This window comes from Lepidochelys kempii, chromosome 1 (assembly GCF_965140265.1).
Source record: "Lepidochelys kempii isolate rLepKem1 chromosome 1, rLepKem1.hap2, whole genome shotgun sequence".
Classification (NCBI taxonomy): domain Eukaryota; kingdom Metazoa; phylum Chordata; order Testudines; family Cheloniidae; genus Lepidochelys; species Lepidochelys kempii.
Window position 1 is genome coordinate 327,011,246 of NC_133256.1, and position 21,934 is coordinate 327,033,179.

Consider the following 21,934-nt stretch of genomic DNA (forward strand, 5'->3'; position numbering starts at 1 on the left):
AGAGAGAGAAACCCTAGGAAGCCTGGGGGTGCAGGAAAAGGGACTTGTCCCCAGAGGTTCAAGTCAAGATTGGGGACATCTGAAGTCTGTCCTGTATTTTTAAATATAACATTGGCAACCCTAACTCTGACTGATTGTTCTAATCATGGCTATTACAACTGGGATGCTCTGTATTATTTGGAACTGAGCTACACAAGCTCCAGAAGGTCTCTGATACTGGCAAATCCAAGGGAAGTCCTAAATGGACAAAAGAGGAATCTGGGAGAAGATAGCTAAGAAATGTGATTTATCTGAGTACTCTGTCTATTTCCCTTCAGTCCCCTTGGGCTGAATTGGGGAAAAACAGCACAGACTCTCCCCGGGTTACGCAAGACCCGACATATGCAAATTCACACTTATGGAAAAAGTTCTGTAAGCTAGAAGTAGGAGGGTTTTTTTGTTTTTGTTTTTTGCGTAACGTTCGGGTATACGTTTTTGACTTACGCAAAATTTGAGTAATGCAAAACTTTCTGAATCAGAACGATTGCGTAAGTCGGAGAGTGTCTGTAGTGGTACTAAGCTCTGCCTACATACTAAACTTCACTCTGTTATGGCACCAACATGAGATCCTATTCTCAATAGATTGTGCAGCTCTTCCTGACATGATGTTTTATCTTTCTTGGCCTGTATATCAAATGTTGACATTTTAATTGTTTTAATTAGGCTCTGGAGTTAACACTCTGTTTAGATGAAATGGAGCAGTTCACACTGCTCAGAGCTATTTTTTTCAAACTGTCTGCAGACGCAAGGAGATGTCACTGCGTCAGTTTACACTCAATTCCCATTTAATAGGTTCTTTGCAACCATAAAGTCTAGAGATTTAATTTTTAAAATATAGGCATAGATTCTGTAGCCAATGATGGCAACCAATATGAAGTATCAGCATACCTTAATTCAGGTTCTGTTTTCCCCCGGCCATCTGTAGAGGCGAGGTGTATTGTAGTTTTAGGATTGGGATATAGGGGGGCATACAGGTGGCATGACATTCCTGTAGCTTAGCAATCATGGAGCTAATTTTAACTGGATGGAATTTTTTGAGTTGGCAGGTCCCTCTTAACAGCATTGTGTTTTATTCTTTCAAAGGGCTTTGAGTAAGATAGTATACCAAGACTTTAGTTGAAGTCATTGTTTTCCTAGAGAGGAATGTAGAGACGTAATGTTGGATTAATTTTTGACCGCAGGTAAAAGCATATGTTTGGTAGCCCCTTTTTCAGTTGTGTTATGTGAGAATTATTTAAAAGATTTTCAAAATATTTTTGTGGTCAATATAAACATCTCATATTGAATCTCCCACATCAAGTGTCTGCCTCAGGCTGAATTTATTTATTTATGTATTTTAAAAATCAGAATCAGATCAGCCATTTCTGAGAATGAGAACAAGGAAAAATACATTGTTTGCCCTTGTTGAAAAAAATCTTACAACTATTTAATTGAGAAGCTCCAGCAACTCCATGCTTTGGAGCAGGGACTTGAAATTTGGCAGGAGAGTTGTCTTTATATCAGAGATGTGCCTTTTGCTGTTCCTGTGAAAATCAACCTGATTTTGGCCAAATTTTAAGCCTCTGAAAAAATCATAGTTCACACATTCTTAGAAGAGATTTGTTAGAGTTTGGCAGCTAAATTTTCTGAAGATTACATGCCTTAGGGGATGAGGAGGACTTTTTCTGCAGTTCCTCCTTTTGGCTGCCAGGGGCCGCTGCGGTCTGAGGATCTGAGATCAGGGAGACTATTTCCATGTGCTCTCAATGTTCCTGTGGAAAACATAGTATATAATCATGTAGTTAAATATTGCATCATAATGCATATGCACAAGAGAGCTGAATTAAGATTGGATAGGTAACCTTAATTCTGGCATTTCCTAACTTTTGAGTCCTTGACTTTATAAGCTTATCATTTTTTTAACATGATATTTTAATGTAGTATGGGACATGAATCATCATGCCTCAGGACATAAGCCAGCCACTAACTGATAGGGGGCTGAAAACAACTTTTCTGATGAGTAAGTTATTCCATAAATGTCTTCTGCCTGGTTTCTTGGACTTTCCCCTGAATTATCTGGTACTGGCCATTGTCAGGGACAGGACACTGAGGTAGATGGACTGCTGGTCTGATCCAGACAATTCCAACTGTTAATCTTTAACTCTAATATTAAGTTTATTTTTTATTTTAGGTGAATGTAAAAATTTGCAAGACTTGAATGTCTCTGAATGCCAGGGATTAAATGTAAGTACTACCAATTTTTGTCACAAAATTCAAATTATATAGAGGTGGGGATGGGATTTTCAAAAAAGTGCCTAAATGAATTAGGAATACAAGTTTTGTGGGACTTATGCTCCTAATTTACTTAGGTGCATTTGAAAATGCAACTGTGGACTTCAATAATAGTCAGATTTTAGTCAGACTAAATTAGGGTTCTAATTTTGTTTTATACAGTGCCAGAAAAAATGGTTTATCAGACATGGATTATTTTTAACAATGGCTTTTAAATCTTTATCAGTTATGGGAAAGGTTCATGGTTTACTGTGTGTTTAAAGTTGGCAAGAAATGCCAAGCCATTTTGTAGTATCCAAATATTTACTTACAACTACGCTTTCTAATAATTTACGGGATAATGCATGTGGGTATTTTTTATAATTGTTTTGCCTAAATTGACAAGATAAGTACAGTTAATATTCTTCAAAATTAAGTAATCCTGAATAGATACTCTCTCTAAGATTCTTATTCCATTATTGCATGGAGTTGGAAGTGTCCTCTTAAAGTTTCTAAACATTTCTGAAACCCTCCAGTGGAAAGGTGTGTGTATTATATAAACACTACTTAGCCTCCAGGCAATCCCTTCTTTTTCCTGTTGTCTGGAGGAGCAGCATTCCTTGTGGTTCATGGGAAATACATTTTGTCTTTTAGTTTTCCTAAATCATTTTCAAATCTAATTGGCTCCTGTTAGACATTTTCAATACCCCATTCTGAGGAAAAATACTTTCTGCATAAGATTGAGTTTGAAACAAGATTATTTTTATGCCAGTTTGTATTTTCTTATCTTGAAAACAAGGCCAATATTTTCTGTATATTGCATAGTTTATTAATACTGTATTATACAGATATTTTAGTATGTGTAGGTGAAGTTTTCTTATAGTACTTCATTTGCATTGGATAAAGTAATCTGTGGGCCACATCATCCACAGATGGTGTGAATTGGTGTAGCTCAGTTGATTTACATGGAACTATGCCTGTGTACAGCAGCTGAGGATCTGGTCTTATTTGTAAACAAGAACCGCTTAGAAGTGGTCTGATTGCAACTATAAAATATCCTTTACTGATCATCACCAGTGGTACAAAGTCTGTCATTGAAAAGGTCCTATTCTTCTATCAATAATCTTAATTTTTAGAATTAAATATGAGCTCTTGCAATTTAACCCCTCAATTCTTAATTTTATAAGACGTTGATTTTGTATATTCTTCCAAAATTCCTCTCTGACATGATATGAGAAGTCTACCACGTGATATGAGAAGTCTCTTCCTCCTGCTTTTAAGAATATCCTGCAGAGGTCTCGTTACACTAACTGGTTGGAGCATAAAAATATCACTTAGGTTTAGTTTCCTGTGACAATGGCATATCTAATCATGCTGCATGTAAGAGAATCATACTGACACTATTATCTTTAATATGCAATTGCACATTCAGGTCCTTACCTAACCTGACATCTTGTCAGATTGAATTATCTTTCTGGTTTTGGAATATTAGACTCAGGAGAAGGGATTTTATGCAGGATTATTTACCTTTGGAAAACTAGTATGAAATGTATAATTGGTGTTCTTCAAAAGGAGCAGCCTAGTGGTAAAAACATTTTAGTTTCGTGTTTACTCACCTACCTGTTTTCTCTCAAGAGGTTTGTTTTTACTATGGTTATAAAGTTAGAGTACCTCCTGATGGCTTAGATCGAAAACATCAGATATTTTGTAACTAACAAGTAATAATTTATGAGAAATCCTGACTCCAACAAGAAGAAATTTCTGGAAACTTTGAGAAAGTACTTACTCAACATATTAGTTAGTGTGAATCTATGAGGTATAATACCTTGACAGAACAATGAAAATTACTTCTTTTTAGGAGTTCAGGGTTTAAAATTTCTTTAGCTCTGATTTTACCTTTTTTTAAAGACATGAGTTGTAAAGATGCTTACTTTTATCTTTTTACTCTTTAATAGTTATTTTAAAAGATTTCCACTGAAAAATGAGGATCTGAGAGTGGTGAAAACCAGTGTAGTCTAATAGTTCAGATGTGCGCACACTGCTATCGTTACCTCTCAGCTGCATTAAGACATACTTTGAGATGGAAAAGCAAATATTCATTTTATTCTAGCTATTTCTTAAGTGAGCTGAATAGCAGAGATATGAATAGAATAATAAAACAATGAGATCAATGAAGGAATATTCAGCTAATTGAACTGCTTGATTACACTTGATAACATTCCTAGCCCTCTAATACTGAACTGGGTGGTTGTCTCCAGTGGTGGAACAGTCTCTGGCTAGACTGTTGTTGTTACTATTTTTCAAATTATATGGTGTAATCATGTATTTTAAAAGCACGTGATAAGTTTTACAGACTTCTCTCAGTTTCACTGCTGTTGGATTTAAATGTAAATTAATATCAATATTTTGATAACCTGGTGTCTGCAATAGTTATAAAACACCTTTTAACCCTACCAGGAGACTCTCATGACGATGTAAGAACTAACGATGTGAGTGAGCATGTCCATTGCATTTGACTAAGGAAATGGACATTTGTAAACAAAAATGGTCAGCTCCTCAGCAGGTGTGAATTGGTATAGCTCCTTTGAAGTTAGTTGAGTTATGCCAATTTACACCTGGTGAGGATCTGGGCAAAAATATAAGATACTGATTTCCACACAGTTATTTGATTTGCATACAAAAGTGCGGGTTTTTGCATCTCAAATGGATTTACATATACTTTTTCGGGAACAGCCCCTTGCACCAATGTTTCAAGATTTGCCTCCATATGTCTATTCTAATGTAGTTATCATATAGATACATAGAACAAGATAGATAGTGCCACTGTCAAAGAATATTAAAGAAAGGAACTGACTCAAATTAAAAAGAAATCTTGTGGACAGTGAGCATTCTATAATTGATGGACTGGTATGACTAATTAATAAAGCAAACTCCGTGGATTTTAGAGAGTTGTCTTATATTATAGTCTATAGATCTGCTAATTTAGGTCTTAATTCAGCAAAGAACTTAAGCATGTGAATAGTCCCATTGACTTCATTAGGACTATTTGATTCTTAGTGCCTTCCTGAAGTGGGGGCATAGAAATAGTCATGTTTACAATCAACAAAAATAGTTCCGTAAACATTATAATATAATATTTTCTTTAGAGCATTTTAAGAGAAAATGTTTTTGATCAATACTTTTGTGTTTAATACTTTTACGAAATTAATTCAGTTTTTCTGCTATAGTATAGAGGAAACTTTAGGTTTTAGGTACACTAAAATACAAACAAATTCTAATTTGACATACTTTGACAAGTGATTTTTTTATTATTATTCAGGATGAATCAATGAGACTTATATCAGAAGGTTGTCCAGCTCTTCTCTATTTAAATCTGTCATACACAGATATTACTAATGGAACACTAAAACTGTTATCAAGGTAAAAATATCTCCTCCTACATTTAGATTAGTAAGGAACAGAAGTCATATGTGCTCTACGAAAATATGAGTTTTAGTTATCATTGCAAGAAAATATAACTTTCTCTGAGTATTTTACAGGATTCCTTTTATTTTGTAAAGAACTGAAAAAAGCAATATATATTGTTCTTAAGATTTTTCTCCTTTGTTTGTCTTTTAGTGTTGTAAAACATTTATACTGGGTTAGTTTATAGGTCTTGCTAAGTTTACAGAAACTTGTGAGTTTGCTAGTCAAACAAAGTTCCTTTGGACAAGCAGCACAGTTGCTCATTGTTGTGCAACTAACTTGCAAGTTTGCGATGATTATGTAGATCTAGGGTGATCCTGCTTTTAAAGGGACAGTCCCGTATTTAAGCCCTCCCACAGGTGTCTCGACTTTTTCTTAAAAACAGGCGAATTGTCCCATATTTGCTGTCTCCCCTGCATCAGTACTGGCAGGTCTTGCTGCTGACTGGATCCCTGCTCTCCAGCCACCTGCCCACCAGCAGTGAGTGTGGGGTCCAGTGGCTGACAGTGGGGGTGGGTATGCAAGGCTAGTGGCAGGGTGAAGATGCAGCATGTGGAGCCAGCCGTTCCCCTTGCTGGTGCTGAGTGCAGCTCCCGCTGTGTGCTGGCTGTGTGCCAGCAGGGCCCCACCCCCCTGATCCCGTTTCCAGCCAGCACTGTCTGCGTGTTGTGAGCTGTGAAGACCGGTGTATATGGGCAGCGGCTGGTTACGTCGCCTCTGCTCCCAACCCATTGGTTCTTTACGTGCTCCCCCTCTCACTGTCCTCTCCCTGCTTTGCCCCTTCACTCCATCGCCCCAGCCCTACTGCTCCTCTGTATCTCCCCCGGCAGGGCGCGTCCCACTCCCAGCGCTGTGCAGAGAACCAGCCCCTGGTCGGAGTGCTCAGCTCACCAACAGCCTGGCTGGCAGTCTCCTTCCTTCCCCCACTGCCTCTGGCTGGGCCAGTGCCCTGGGAAAGGCCAAGACCCTTTGGCCTGGGGCACTGGCCAGGAGGAGCTAAGCCCTGCATGTGCCAAAGCCCCATGCAGCGCTGGCATGGGGAAGCCTCTCTGCCTGTCAGTTAAGCTCTGGGGTGGCAGCAGAGGGGAGCGATTTCCAGCTGGTTTGTGTCCCGACCCTGCAGGCTCCACAGCAGCCTCCCAGGCAGGGGCTTAGCACCCTCTTCACCCACCCTCCCCCACCTGGGTCCTGCCCCCAGGGAGGGCAGGGCTGCTCCATCCTGTAGGCACCCTCCACTGCTGAGCCACATTTCTGGCCAGGTTTGCTGAAGCCCCTGCAGTCAGGTTCCCTGGGCACAATGCATGCTTAGAACTTAACCCCTTCCTGCCCGCACTGTAGCCGGGAGACAGGAGACAGCTGGGTTATGTCAGTGGCCAGGAACAGCCTGGAGGTGTTAGCTGTCTTTTGACACTGTGTGGGCAGGAAGGGACAAGCTTCTTCCAGCCACTGGGGAATAGGGGAGAAGAGATGAGCTCTGCAAAGACATGGGCCAGGTCATCCCTCTTCCACCACCTCCTCTGTGATTGGAAGCAGCTCCCGTCCCTTCCCTCCTGCACAGCGCCAAAAGGCTGCTGCTAGCCACATTCTGGTGTGAACTCTGACAGGAATCTGGGGAGGGGGGCATGTGACCCTGCGTGCCTCCCCATGTATTGCCTCAGGAAGTTGCAGCGCCAGGTACCAGGAGAGGCAGGTCCACCTCAGGGGCCCAGCTAGGCAAGGAGGGCAGAGAGCACCAGGCAGGAACGGTCGGCTCGGTCAGTCACACTCCCTGTGTGAGAGAGGTGTACGCGAGTGTGTGTGTGTGTCACCCCTCCCTATGTGAACACTAAAACCTTAAAGATAAGAAGGTAAATAAAAAGAATTCAGCCACACAGTATTTATTTTTAAGAGGGGCTCAGTCAACTTGATGTTAATTTTAACATTTGTACTGCATCGTTCTGATGGATTGCCATTGAACTTGCTTGAATATGAGTAATTTTACCATGTGTCCCGTATTCAGCATAGGGAAATATGGTCACCCTCTGTAGATCACTAATCAGAAAAGCAGCAACTTTCTGGTTTATAAAGTACAGTAAGCCTTTGCTTTCTTTGGCTGGAGAGGAAAACTCACAAAACTGAATGTGCAGTTTTGAGCTAAAGCATAAGCCCTGATTTGTGCTTTGCAGTCTAGTAACTGGTAAAGTTGCCGCCAGTGTATGAAAGAGGAATTTGTCAGTACACCGTGTGGAGTCGGTTTTTTCACCCATCTCAATGGCTTAGTGGTGATGCACTGCAATGGCAAGTAGAAGAATAAAGTTTAAGCTTTCATCTTGGGCTGTCACCTCCCAGGCCAAATGTGAATGCATTAGATGCACACCTCCTGACAAAAGGCATTCAGCCCTTCATGTAGCATATCACCAGCCACTTTGGATGATTATGTTGTTGACAGGTTCTGAAAGCAGCCTTGTCACTTCAGCAGGAAGGTTAATGACTGTGGTGTAAGGTCTTGGGTATCAGTGGCTTTAAAAGGGGGTGATTATCTGCTCTGAATATGTATGACAGACTCCTGGAGAAAAGAAGGAACTATAAGTGAATTTATTATACTGACTACCATTTTCTTTATAATTATCTATTCACCGAGGAGAGATTTTTTTTTTTTGGTACAGATTTTTTGGGGGTAAAGTTTCCGATACCTCAGTAGCATTGTAGTCTAGTGTTGATAGTTATAATTAGGCAGAGGACTAATATTTAGTTTAGATGTGTTCTGTATGTATATAGGGTGACCAGACAGCAAATATGAAAAATCGGGATGGGAGTGGGGGGTAATAGGAGCCTATATAAGAAAAAGAGCCCAAAATTGGGACTGTCCCTATAAAATCAGGACATCTGGTCACCCTACATGCATATCTATTGAATGAGATGTATTCAGAATTGCTTGGATAGTGGTTTAAAAAGTAGATACACAGCCAAGCAATGTTGTGATTATTTGTCCTGCTTACTCTACCAAGTTCCTGTTTTGTCCTATATTTCCTCAAAACAGTCAGTAAGGCATGGTTTTGCTTGAAGCTATCCGTTTTGACTTTCTTTATGGCATAGTAGTGGGTTTAAAGAAGTTCAGAGGGAGGGGTTTTTTCAGTTTTTGACTTGAATCCAGCAAAGTTTGCAAATTCCCATTGATCTCTTGAGCATACTCTGGGTCTCGTTAGTCTACAACAGTCATGCAGACACATGTAGAAATAAGGCACTTTGTCTGACAATACGCAAAAAACCACAGAGAATTGTGTATTTAAAGTAGCCATATTTCCTGAACCAAATATTTCTTGGAGAACTACTAAAAAAAAAAAAAAAAAAAGAAAAAGAGCTGCCCAAAGGATGGTTTGAAAGCAAATGCAAAGAATTCATACTATCCAGGTGAACTGTGTTGTAATAGTTCTAGATGAACATCCATTCCTGTTGTGGGAGATGTGTGTTCATCCACCAAACTGGAGGGCTGGAGGACCTACTGTTGGGTAGGTCCAGTCCACTTATCAAAAGAAGCAGTAAAAGAAAGCTGAGTTATTCCAACAGAGCTGTCTCCTTCTTTGATGGTAGTTGTACACTACTTTTCTCCCCCTTGAGAAAACAAAATTTGACTTTTCACAGCAGTGCCACATATTCCTGGAGTGTGTTTTTCTCTGTTGTTCGCATAGTATATGTTGGACATTTGGATTTGCCCTGCAGTAGAGTGATGTCTTGGGAATGTACCAGTCCAGTGCCAGATTCTAGTCTTGCTTCAGGTAGTCTTCCATCCTGCATCCCTGCACCAGTGTTATTCTTTCTATCATTTATGGAAAAGCGTGTGTTTTTTTCTCCATATTGGCATAATTTTTGCCTTCTTTTAGTTTCAATTTCTTCATGTTTAAATTTGGAATGGTTTTTCTGGAGTGCCTGCCAGCCTACGTTATCCTGGCTACCCTGGTTTCCTGTTGCCACCAAAAAATTAGAGCCAACTGCTTCTGTTAATGTGTGGGCAAGACCTACACAGGAATGGGTCAGCCAAATTGGTGGATGTCTCCAATATGAGAAACAAAATTTACAAATAAGGTAAAATTTCCTCTTTGTTCGAGTCAATAAAATACTAGAGTTTCATTAATGGCTTTCTCTTGCCTTGCTTACGGTGTTTTTCCAAAAATGTTTGAAAAATGTCAGTAGCAAATGATCATTCTGAATGAAACTACTAAATGCTACACTTTTTTGCTGAAGACATGTGGATGTAAAGCATACTATAGTTCTTTCTGAGATTAACAGCATGAGGCTTTTGATAGCACTCAAATTTCAGCAGTGTTTCTAGGGATGCTCAAAAAGTGGCAGCTCACAACAGATACTTTCTTTGTAGTTCTCTGAGACAATGTAGCTAACATAAGCGCTGTTAGCGATGGAAATATATGCATCTTGCAGTGCTTCCCATACATCTTACTGCTCCATATCAAGGATCCATTATTGGAAAAAACATCAAAAGGGACTGTATTCTTGATGAGCTGGAAGCTGGTTGGCCATTTCACATGTTCCTCTTCCACTCTTTCACTCTATCAAGAGAATTCAGCCTCTGAGTTACACAGCTGATTTAAGATGTTGTGACAAGATGGAATTCCACTTGGTATTTCTCCTTTGATGAAGTTATTTACAGACCTTGCAATATACATGAAGCCTGTCTATCAAGAATAACTATGGAGGATTATTCTGGCAAATTGTTTTAAAACATCACTGTGTTAAGTTCTTGATGCCAAATGATAGACTCAAAGTCACAAAAGCCAAGATTTTAGGATCCATGTCAGATTCAGCCATAAAATAGGATCCAGCACACAGGCAACTGTAAATCCCTGCTATAAGTTAAAGATCTGTGATTTAGTTTTGTGCTGTTAAGAAAGTTGTCACCTTGAAAATGTCAGAAGAGAGCAGGAAACACACAGATCATAAAAATAGAGGGCAGAGAAAGCGTTACCTAGCAATCTGTAAAGAAAGTTAGGGTGCCTACAAGAAGTGTTGAGCTGCTACCTGCTCGTTGAAGACATTGATTCCCAGTCTTCAAAATACAATGGAGCGGAAGCTTTCTCTGTGCCTGTCTGAGCTCATTCTGCCTTAGGCAACCAACACTATAGATGGATCAAAACAAAACTGTCAGAGAACTTCAAAAACATTCTCTTCTTGCAGTGTGTTTCATAAAGACTATGCCTAGGAGTGTATCCTCTGAAAAGCTGATCAACAATGTTGAGCATATCTAATCTACTTGCTGATGCAGATTACTCCAATATAATGCAGAAAGGCTTGTGCTTCTAGAAAGTAACTTGGCAATGCTTACATTTCTTTATTAAATATAGAAAGAAATATCTTCCATTTAAAAAGATCTCTGAATTTATTTCTATTGTCTCTTTTTGATTGTTTTATTTGCCTTTTTTCTTAATATGAAATTTAATTTTAGCATGTATTTAATGTTTTTGAACAATTACATTATCATTTTTCCTGTTGCTTTCCAACTTCCTATCCCCCTTTTTTCTGCCCAGTTTGATTTAACAGTATGTTTTCTCAATAGACATTCAAAGCATAAAGTGAATTCCCACAACAATGCTGTGAACCACTCCTTAAGTAATCACTTCCAGAGTGGGTATTCCTGCCTCCCTTCAAAATGCCTAGTTTTTGCTGATTTGCCAAACTGGCCTGAGTATATCCCTAAATCTAAATCTCTTACAGAGCAGTATGCCCTAATCCTAATTATATGTTTTGTTTTTTTCTGTAAGCTTTCACTTCTGGTAATTATGGTATTGCAATACTTATTTATTTCCGTTAGAAATTTAGTTCACTATAATTTAGAGTCTTTGATATATTATATGCCTAAGTTTGCATAATAAAAACTTGAATAGATTTAGAGAGTACAAATTCATACAATACACTTTAAATTTTCCATGTACATAGTTTGCCACTGTTCCTTTATCTAATATTTGGTGTAAATAATCAAGTATTTTCAAAAAATAACTGATTTAAACTTCATTTAGAGAAGATTGAATTCTATGATATGCATTAGTTTTGTATCTCTTTCCACTTTAAATTTGTTTTAATAGCATGTTTTAAAAATGTGAATAGAAACAATTACATGACCACAGAAGGTTTAACAGTATGTTTAATCCCTATATGCTTTTAATATTCTTTGATAGAGTTCTGGTTTTCATTTCCAAGAGAGACAGCTTGTAAAATCAATGGCAAAGTAAATCCTGTAACCTTGCCCTCAAAGGTCTCTTGGCTTCCAAAATATACACATTCTGTCCCAACTTATTACAAAAATGTGTGCTTTTGCAATTAAGTAAATTATCCATAAATTAATATTTATTTGAATATAGTTAAGGATGACATGATATACTGTACTATAGTACTATTTCCAAACAAGTTACAATACTTGAAACAAGGAAATGAAATTCTTTTAAATTTCAACAAGGAGAGAATCTCAGTTAAAATCTAGCATCCCTTCTTCACAGAATTTTTAGAAAGATGTTAGCTGTGGAATCTGATTGTATCTGTGTTCTGTAGCCTATTGTTGTAGTAACTGTTTTTTCTCCCTCTTTTGTAAAGGAGCTTCTCCAATTTACAATATCTGAGTTTAGCTTACTGCAGAAAATTCACCGACAAAGGTTTACAGTACCTGGGATCTGGGAAAGGATGTCACAAGCTCATCTATTTAGACCTTTCAGGTTGCATTCAGGTTTGTATTTCACTTCTCTTTCATGCTGTGAGAAAAGGAATCCTTTCGATGACTGGCTGCATCCAGCACGCATGGTATACTAAAGTAGTACAAGCTCTGCAGCAAACTTTTCAGAGGTTTTAAATTACATGACCACAGCTGCTTACATTTTTACTGAGGACTAGCAATATAGGCTTTGGCTCATGTCCAGCATAGTGTCATGTCTATAAACAAAAAGTACTTAATTGCATAATGAAAACAAGCATTGTTTTTTGCAGACTTAAAATAGACTAATTTGTGTTGTGTTACTATGTATACAATGTGAAATTGAAAATCCAGAGCCTTGAAAATACAGTTTATACCAAGATATCAACAAACAAAAATCTTTATGGGAGAGCTTGCACAGAATTTCCTGAAAAGGAAATCAATCTACCAGTGAGCTTTCTAATACAGTTACAAAGTAAGTTTCAAATGAAAATTAAAATAATGTGTAATTCTGCAATCTAAAAATGGCTAATAACTTGGAGAGTTTATTTTATTTTCCTACTAAAATTTTTAGTACCAAGTGCTGAGTATTTCGAACACTTTCAAATTTATGCTATATCCTGATTATCTTTTCTTAAAGCATGGTAAAATGTTAGATGATGGAGCAGTAATATACCACCAATATTTTAACAAAGGGCCTTCACATAAATTCTCCCCTATATGATGTGGTTGCCTACTCTTTCCTTCATGGCTCAATATTTTAATAGAACCATCCTATCTATCCATCTGGGTACTTAAATTGCTGTCGTCACTGTAGCGTCTAAGAAATAATGTGCTTGTGAATCAGGAGATTATTGTCCCCATTTTACAAATGGAGAACTGAGGGACAGAAAGTAACTTGTCCAAGATTACACAGGATGCTTGTGCCAGGAATTAAACCCACATCTTCCAGTCTACTGCCATAACAGCCAGACTGTCTGTTCTCTCAGGCATAGCTTTAAGGCAAGATAGTAATATCAAAGGAATTATAGGATGGGAAAAATTAATTAAAAAGGTAGGTAATGGAGATGATATGCCTTGAAGCAGTAGGCACTATTAAAAAAAGTTAGATTTAGAAAATGTAAAATTCTTACATTGAATCAGAATTAATACCCATATCAAAATATCGCTATAGATTGTATTTATCAGATTGAAACTTTTAATGTGCCAAAGACCACAGACCCTGATCCATCAATGCATTTTAAATTTCTGTGCGCTGCTCTCGCCCTCAGGCACTGCCCCTCCCGCCCCCCAGTTCCCGCTGGACGCGGTTCCCGGCCAATGGGAGTGCAGACCTGGTGCTCAGGGTGGGGGCAGTGCTCCTGGCCCCCCCTGCCTAGGAGCCGGACCTGCTGGCCACTTTGAGGGCACAGTGCAGAGCCAGGACAGGTAGGGACTAACCTGCCTTAGACCCGCAGCACTGCCGAGCGGACTTTTAATGACCTGGTCGGCAGTGCTGACCGGAGCCCCCAGGGTCCATTTTCGACCAGACGTTCCAGTCAAAAACCGGATGCGTGGCAACCCTAATCAAAAGCACTATGAAAACTTGGAAAGCACTTTCTGAAGAACTAATTAACTCATTTCTTCTTGGGAATACCACAACTAGGGATAATTCCAGGATTACCTTAAAAAGAATGGTGTACATTTTTTATTTCTGCACCTATATATTCCCTTCTCTGAAAGCATCTATCTACTCACCTTAACTTCATCCAAATTAATACCAAAAGTAATAATTTAACAATTCCAGATTTTATCTACTCTCAGGGTGCACATAGAAACTGTTTATTGGCTTGCCTGCACCTTCCTTAACATTTTAGGGAAAACTGTGAACTCAGTGTCTTTAGAACTGCAGGGCAGTCTAAATAACAGGTTTGAAATACATAGATTCCAAATGTGAAGGGATAAATTCCTCTTTCTCCAAATTTTTTTCTGATATTGGGATAAAAGATGGAGCAGAAGTTTACTTTTAGGGACAGTTGAATTGAATCTGTGGACTGCGCTTTGGTATACTTTGTAATTACGAACTGTGGTGATGTTGGTGAATCCCTGAAAGTGGAGTCCTGGAGAGGGATAGGAGGAGGACGAAGACCTGCTTTTCTCTCCCTCCCCTAGGGTAGCTGGAAAGTCATATTACTATGAGGATTTGGTTTTGTTTTGCTTAAGAAAACAGGAGTGCTAACCACCTTCCCTATGTGAGCATGTATGAGTATGGAGAGTTCTCTCTTTCTTCTCCTCATTTGGAGGCATAAATAGGCCTTCTCATTTGCAGTGTAAAATGGGCCTCCTGAGGTTAGTGTGAGGTGCTCCTGCTATACGTGGCATCAGCCCAAATGTGTATTATGTTTAACCTGAGATGAGATCTTTTTGATACAGACCTAAATGAAGACATAACAGATTAGACATATTGGAGATTGTGGTTTGTTATTAGGAGAAACTGCAAGTGGGTTGCTGTTACACTATAAGAAAATTTGGTGAGGGGATAGTAGAATTCTATAGAAAACCTGCTCTCTTAGAAAAAACGTGAAGGTTGTGGCTGTAGACCTCAGATATTCCAGGATTATGAATTGAGGAAGGGGGCTTGGATATTTTGCTAAATAGTTAATTACGGAATACTGCTTGGTTTTCTCTAGGCAAGAAAAAAATGTATTTTTTTAATGATACTGATGAATTAGAGACTCTTTATTTGATCCATTCACATAGTCCCTTCTTAACTCTGGAATCCATGAAACCTGGAAAGATTTATGGAGGCCTTCATCTTTCTGAGGTGGATTAATTGAGTTCCTTGCAGTTTACTAGCTGAGTGTCTGCATGAGACCTTAAAAACTAAGGTCCTGTCTCTTGTATATGGATCTTAAAGATTTCATGGTATTTTTAATAAAAGCTTAGGGGTTTTGTTGTTGTGTCCTGATTAATACTTGTCCTTCCATCCCATTGTTCTGTGTTTCCACTGACTCCCACTCCAGAGGTTCCTGTATGTATATAGTTGATAAATTGCTTTGGGATAAGAGGCTTTACATAAATATAAAATATAATTGATGTTCTTTAGAGAAAAATCTTGTCACTCAATTAAATAATAAAAGGAATGAAGTATACAAATCAATTATTCCATAGAATAAGCTTTCTTTCATTTTCAAAGTTCAAAAAGACACAGTTGGGAAAGAAGCCAGAATAATATCTGCAAGTAAGGCAAATAATAGAACAGATCATCACTAATTAATGAACTGACATTCCCAGCCAAACTTTGTTAATGGTATATGTTGCTATATTAACAAAGATAACAGTCTGTTGCTTTCTCCTTATATCAGCTAATGTCCACCAAGCAAATTAAGGGAAGCGTGGAGTAAAGAGTAAGACTGCCTTGCTAACAGCAAACTGTGGAACAAGTTGTGCAGAACACCAATAGATCTACCACTGACCTAAAAGTTAAACTCATTCATTACAAAATGGCATGTACCGCATACTGGATACCTGTTAGCTTAAAAAAGCAGCAGTACTGTAAATGAAAAAAAAATAGAGAAGAGAATGGAAATCTGTTGTACAAGATATGGAAATATCCTACAGCAAATTATTTTTGGGAGGGAATAATAAGTGGAATATGTATTGTTTCTCAATAGCTATCCAAAATAACACAAAAATCTTCGTCAGAGGATCTTTACACTTTCATAAAAATCACAGAGCAAATTCTTGCTACAATACAGAACATTTGTTGCTTAAGAAAAGGGAGAGCTAACAGAAAGCATACTCAGTGGTTGCTAGCCTATAAAACATTTTGGGGCCTCTTGGCTATGCAGTTGTGGATTATACACCCATTCCTTAGGGATACATGCCCTTGGCAGTGTATTGTTTTGCTGTTTTAGGCACTGTGTGACTGCCCAAAACTACTCCTGTCCCACAAGCAAAATTACAGATTCCATACAGGCCGGTTGTCAGATATAAAGTCATGGAAAAAGATGTCAGAAAACTCACTGAGTCTCAGGGCAATACTGGATGCATTTCTTTTCTGGCTGACTGATGATCAGTCACCCTGGGATAGTTTTGGCACAGTCCAAAGACTTCCATGTGGCTGACAGCTGTATTTTGGAGCTTAGAAAGCAAGAAATGAGGAGTCCATGAAGCTAAAGATTTCTTCTCCCTGCTGCTCCCACAAACCAATCAGTGGTTTTTTGGTAGGAAGATTTTTCACTATCAGGCTCAGTATTGCAGAAATGGCAATGTACAAAAGATCTGAAAGTCATTAATTATCATATTAGATTGATTTAGCTAGCCAACTCAGAAAAAATATTTTCAGTTAAATAAGAGGCAAGAAGATTTTCAAGAAATTGCCAAGATCTGGTCAGCATGTGGGGAAAAGAAGGTGGCATGTCAAGGAATAACTCATTGATTCTCAAACTGCAACTACCTTATCCATAGTGAAAGTTAGAACAGCCTAGGGGTTGTTTTAACTTACAGTGGTTGGCTGTAGTTCCTAAGAGATCATATGCCATCTGAGAATTAGTCAACATCATCCTTTCCTTCCCCAGCATGCTGTGCTGCACACTAAGGTGGGGGTGAGCGTGTTGGCTTAAGAGTTGGCTGCACAAGTTCCCCCTCTACTACTCCCACCATTTCCACAAGGGAATTCTCAGCATGGCAGCTGCAGCTAAGAAATGCAGTATTAAGTTCCAGTTACAGGCTCTTGAAGAATCTCCAACATAAGGGGGTCTATTAAAGACATTGAAATTCAAAATAAATTGACTATGCAATTGTTCTGTGACTCTTTATACAACATTTCCCACACATAGTGGTCTGTCTCTAAAGAGTGACCACCAGATTTTGGTTCTTCTGTAATAAAAGGTACCTTTTCACTACATAGTTGGCAGATACTGTCCAAAAATAAGATTAATCTGACATACTTATTTATGAAAATAAGGCAAAAGGAGTATATATTATAATATTGCAGCAGGCCCTAAAAGTGGACTAACTAAATTATTCTAATCTCCTTTTAAAGCCCGTTTCACAGCTGAATTTCCTCAGCTTTGTGCCTTAGAGCTGTTATTCCACAGTTAAAAAAATAGTTTGTCAGATTTTGCCCCCCCCCCCCCCCCCAAAAAAAAAAAAGTTCTGGACAGTGATCTTATTGGCTGGCTCAGCATAATTGTTTTTGGCTTTGTATTGAGTAGTATACTCAACTGCTGCTATTTGTAGTATCAGTTTGCCCTTGTTCAGAAAACAATGTTTTTCCAGAGAAATAGATTAAAAGTCTTTTCAGTAATAGTTTAATTTAGTGAAAAGTTTGTTGAACTCCAGAAATTTGTGGGCTACATCCATGCTGCTCCTACCCATCTGCACAGCTAAATTTGAATGCCCCTTACGACTATGCCTAATTTCTGCAATCCTTTTTGTGTCTCTTTACCATTAGTGTCCACTTCTCAGGTCAGCACTTTCTCCACTCCTTCATACCCTGTTCTGAATCACAGTCCCTTCCCAGCTGCTGCACATCCCTTGTTGCTACAACCCTCTCCACTTGCTGTTTTCATCAGTACTGTATGAGTTTTCAGTCCTTATGTCCATCATCTATAGCCTCTCTTCATCCTTTAAGGGAGACTGCTTGTCAGTTTACCACTTTTCCAGCTCTTCCCCAAATCAGCCTTTGCTGTCCTTACGAAACCTTCATTGCCCAGCTGATTTTCTGACTTCTCTACAATAGGTTCACCTCTCCTAATATCCTCTTTCCCCCTTCCTGCCAGTGACGGATGAAGGCAGACACCGGCCCTTTCCTTCGCTGCTCATATCTTCCATGCAGGTGGAAGTTCTTTGCTGAAGGGCAGTAATTGGTGAAAATTCCATCTCTGTTTTAATGTGGGGGTGTCAGCTGATCTGGCTGAAAGCAGTCTAGCCTAGTGGTGAGAAGGGGCATCAAGAATTGACAACTAGAGTCCGAGCTGAAATCGGTAGTCAGAAGCTGAAGCCTAGGGTCAAACCAGAGAGCAGTAACAGAAGATAGCAGGCTAGCAGGGGTTCAGAGTAAGGGCAGGACAGATGCAAGTCCGGGAGCAAGGCAGGGGCAGCCAGAACAAGGTAGCACAGAAAGCAGGCACAGAGGTGGATGTTAGCATTGAGCAGCCAGTGAACTGCTGCTGGCCCCCACAGCTAATCAGGTGGTATGGCCAATTAGGCAGCCTACTGCAGGCCCGCGATACAGACCAGGCTGCCTGGAGATTAGTTCTGCTCTGGGGCCTGATTCTTCACAGGAACCCCTACCTCAAGGGTGCTGCTTAGGGGCCTGATTTCTCAGAGTAAGCATGGTGAAAGGTGTGCAGGAGATCTGGGTCATGTATGTGTTCTTCAGCTTCCTATGACTGTTCATCTGGGCCATACCTGTCCCAGTCTGTCACTGGCTCCTGATGTGGTCTACTTCTGTGGGAATTCTGCACCAAAATTCTGCGCACAATACAGTGTATTTTAAAATTCTGCAAAATTCTGCATATTTTATTTGTCAAAATAACCCAGTAGAATCATGCCAGTTTCAATTATTTTGGTAATTTATTTCAAAATACCTGTCAGCAAGTATTCTTCCCTTCCCTGTTGGTGTTCTTCCCTTCCCTGCCATGAATGCAGAGGACAGGAGGAGATGACGTCTTGAGGTCCCTTCCAGTCCTGTGATTCTATATGTGTAACAATATTGACAACAAAAAGATTCCCTGTGTAGAGAGTTAAAGAAACCCCTATGACAACCCAGTTCTTGTTTCTCTATTATGCTTTTGGGGGGCGCTGCAGTCTGGGTGTGTCACAGTTGCCAGCTGGGCACATCTTGGGGAAAAACTCTGCTCCGCTGGTCTTTTAGTTGATTCTTGTTTTTTTGTCCTGCCCCTGTAGGGTTACCAAATTTAAAGTTTCCAAACAGATGACACTGCTGGGGGTGGGGAAGGGGAGGAGGGGCTGGATGGGGAGTACCGTTGGTGGGTATTGGAGGGGATATTGGGGGAATACTGGAGGGAGCTGTGAGGCCTACCCAGCTCAACCACCTACATCCCCTCTTCCCCAGAGCCCAGCTGTGGGACCAGACACCTGCACCTCCTTTCCCCACAGCCCAATCACGGGGTACCCCCAGGCCCCGAGGGCCCCCCCAAGCTCCACACAGCTTCATTACTTTCCTGCCGGGCAGAGATGATTCATACCTGCTGATATTGGGGGGGTGCAAATTAAAGATTTGGCTGCCCTCAGAACAGCTCAATTAACGCCCCTTGGCAAGAGCCCCCTCTTACCCTCAGTCTCCCCTCCCTACAGCTCCGAGCTGTTTCTCCTGCCTTTCCCTGCGGGGCACAACCTGCCAGCTCTGGCAGCCTAGCCACACCATGTGACCGAGCAGGGCTGGCAAATCCGAGAACTGCAGCTCTCCCATGCCTCCCACACATGTGCACTGCGAGCTGGGGAGCCGGGCTCTGTCAGGTCCAATTCTGCGGGGGAAAATGAAATTCTGTGCAGAACATTAATTCTGTGCAAATTCTGGCACAGAATTGCCCCAGGAGTATTGGGCTAGACTTCACTGCATGTCCTAGGAGGAAACAGGAATCCCTACCATCTTAAACTGTTCACTTACCTTGAAATCATCAGGTATTTCTCTCTTGGGTTCATTTAGCAGCAATCAGCCTATGTCAACAAAATGCTAAGTGGCATGAATGCTCTTTAAGACATTCATGAACCATACACAGGGAAACACCAGCAAATCTCTGTAGCCCACAGCCTGTCATCCCAGAAATGTACTGTCTTACACTGCTCAAGACCTTCTCTTGAACAATGCAACCTCATTAATTAGTTCGCCACTTCGTCAAAGGATAGTGGACATGCATCAATCTTTGTAATCTGAGTAGATTTTCCAAGCACTTTAGGCAAATTCATTGGTAAGGATAAAACATTAAAATAAGTTTATTAACTACAGAAAGATAGATTTTAAGTGATTATAAGCAGTAAACATAAAGGTCAGAGATAGTTACCTAAGAAAATAAAAACTAAACACACATTCTAAATCCTCAACTTTCAGACTAAGCAAGATTTGAATCAAACAGCTTTTCTCACCCTACTGGATGTTACAGGCAGGTTACAGTTCTTAATACACAGGCTGAATTTCCTTCTCAGCCTGGGACCAATCTCCCTAGTTCTTGTTGCCTTCAGAGTAGGTGTGGGAGGAGAGAGGTGCTCTTATGGTGCCACTGTCCCTTATATTAAACCCTCAGTCCATGTGCCTGAAAAAATATTGTCCCAGACATGTCCTGGTGGACCTTGCTCAATCACAGAGTTGAGCAATTCCCCTTGTGTGGTGCTTGCTCAACTCTCTCTTATTGAATTGTAAATCTCATTTACAATTCCCCTGCTGGTCAGTGGTCATTTAACGCCCACCAGGGTGTGGGTCACCACCTTTGTTGCCACTGGAGAGTGGGCATCACCCAGAATCACAACATATTTCAATAACAATCACATGACAAAAGCTCATAACTTCATACACAATAACGACATACACATTTTGACAGAACAATGAGTTTCAGCAAATCATGACCTTCATGTGGTACCTTACAAGACATGCTTTGTATGAAATATCACAACCATATACAAATGATGAATATGCGGGTTACAGGGTGCTACTTTGAGGCACAATGCATCATTCTGACCCACCATAAACTGTATTCCATAAGGATCAGATTTTTTTATATATCCACCCTAAATTTGTCCCCATTGTACATTCCTATTTCCACATAAATCAGTCCATAAGCTTGCCTGTGTTTTTTCTTAAGCCTCAGAGCACCGTGAAGGAACAGAGACTCCATTCATTGGCTGTGCATTGAGCATTGGAGTTCTTTTTTCAGAGAACAAAACTCTTTAGGAAATCACCCAGACTCTTCATTGCTCTTACGGAATCATGAGTGAGAGGGCGATCTCATCACAGGTTTTTCTTTGCTGTGTAGATGTACCCATGGAAGGCATGATTTATCATTATGTATGACTTTAACTTTACCTTGATAGAATCTCATCAGGCTGAAAAACCAGCATCATTGGAAATTACATGAACTAATAAAGTACAGTTCAATTCCCTGCTCCACCACTGGCTTCCTGTGTGATTTTGGGCAAGTCACTTAGCCTCTCTGTGCGTGAGTTCGCCATGTGTGAAAATGGTGATAATAGCACTGCCCTGCCTCAGGGGTGTTGTGAGGATTAATATATAAAAAGAATGTGAAGCACTTTGAGATCTACTGATGTAAAGCACTATATAAGACCTAGGTATAATTATCATCACTACTGCAAATTCTTTTGAAGTTCTCTAATTTATAATATTAGATGAACCAGTTCTCAGAAGACAGCACTTAAATTCAGAAGAAACTGAAAACATGTTTATTATACAATGGTTTATGTTGTTCAAAAATATTTATTTTAAAAATGGGCTTGAGCCATAAAATTTTGATCTGGATTCCAAGCATCTCAGGGCTTGGGTTAGGT

The 21,934-nt window shown here is 39.8% G+C and overlaps 2 protein-coding genes across 14 annotated transcripts in view; one reads left to right on the top strand and one right to left on the bottom strand.

Moving 5' to 3' along the window:
* Positions 1–21,934, top strand: part of FBXL13 (F-box and leucine rich repeat protein 13) — a 178,815-nt gene that overhangs the window by 90,449 nt on the left and 66,432 nt on the right. For all 13 annotated transcript variants that reach the window (XR_012156835.1, XR_012156836.1, XM_073328536.1 and 10 more), the window contains 3 exons: positions 2,210–2,262; positions 5,609–5,709; positions 12,334–12,463. Coding sequence is in view for 11 of the 13 variants with exons in the window: in XM_073328536.1 (XP_073184637.1) it covers positions 2,210–2,262; positions 5,609–5,709; positions 12,334–12,463 (284 nt within the window). In the remaining 2 variants the exon portion in view is untranslated. The remainder of the gene's footprint in view (positions 1–2,209; positions 2,263–5,608; positions 5,710–12,333; positions 12,464–21,934) is intronic.
* The window catches only part of LRRC17 (leucine rich repeat containing 17), a 60,211-nt gene that overhangs the window by 12,010 nt on the left and 26,267 nt on the right, over positions 1–21,934 (bottom strand). The gene's annotated exons all lie outside the window — the stretch shown is intronic.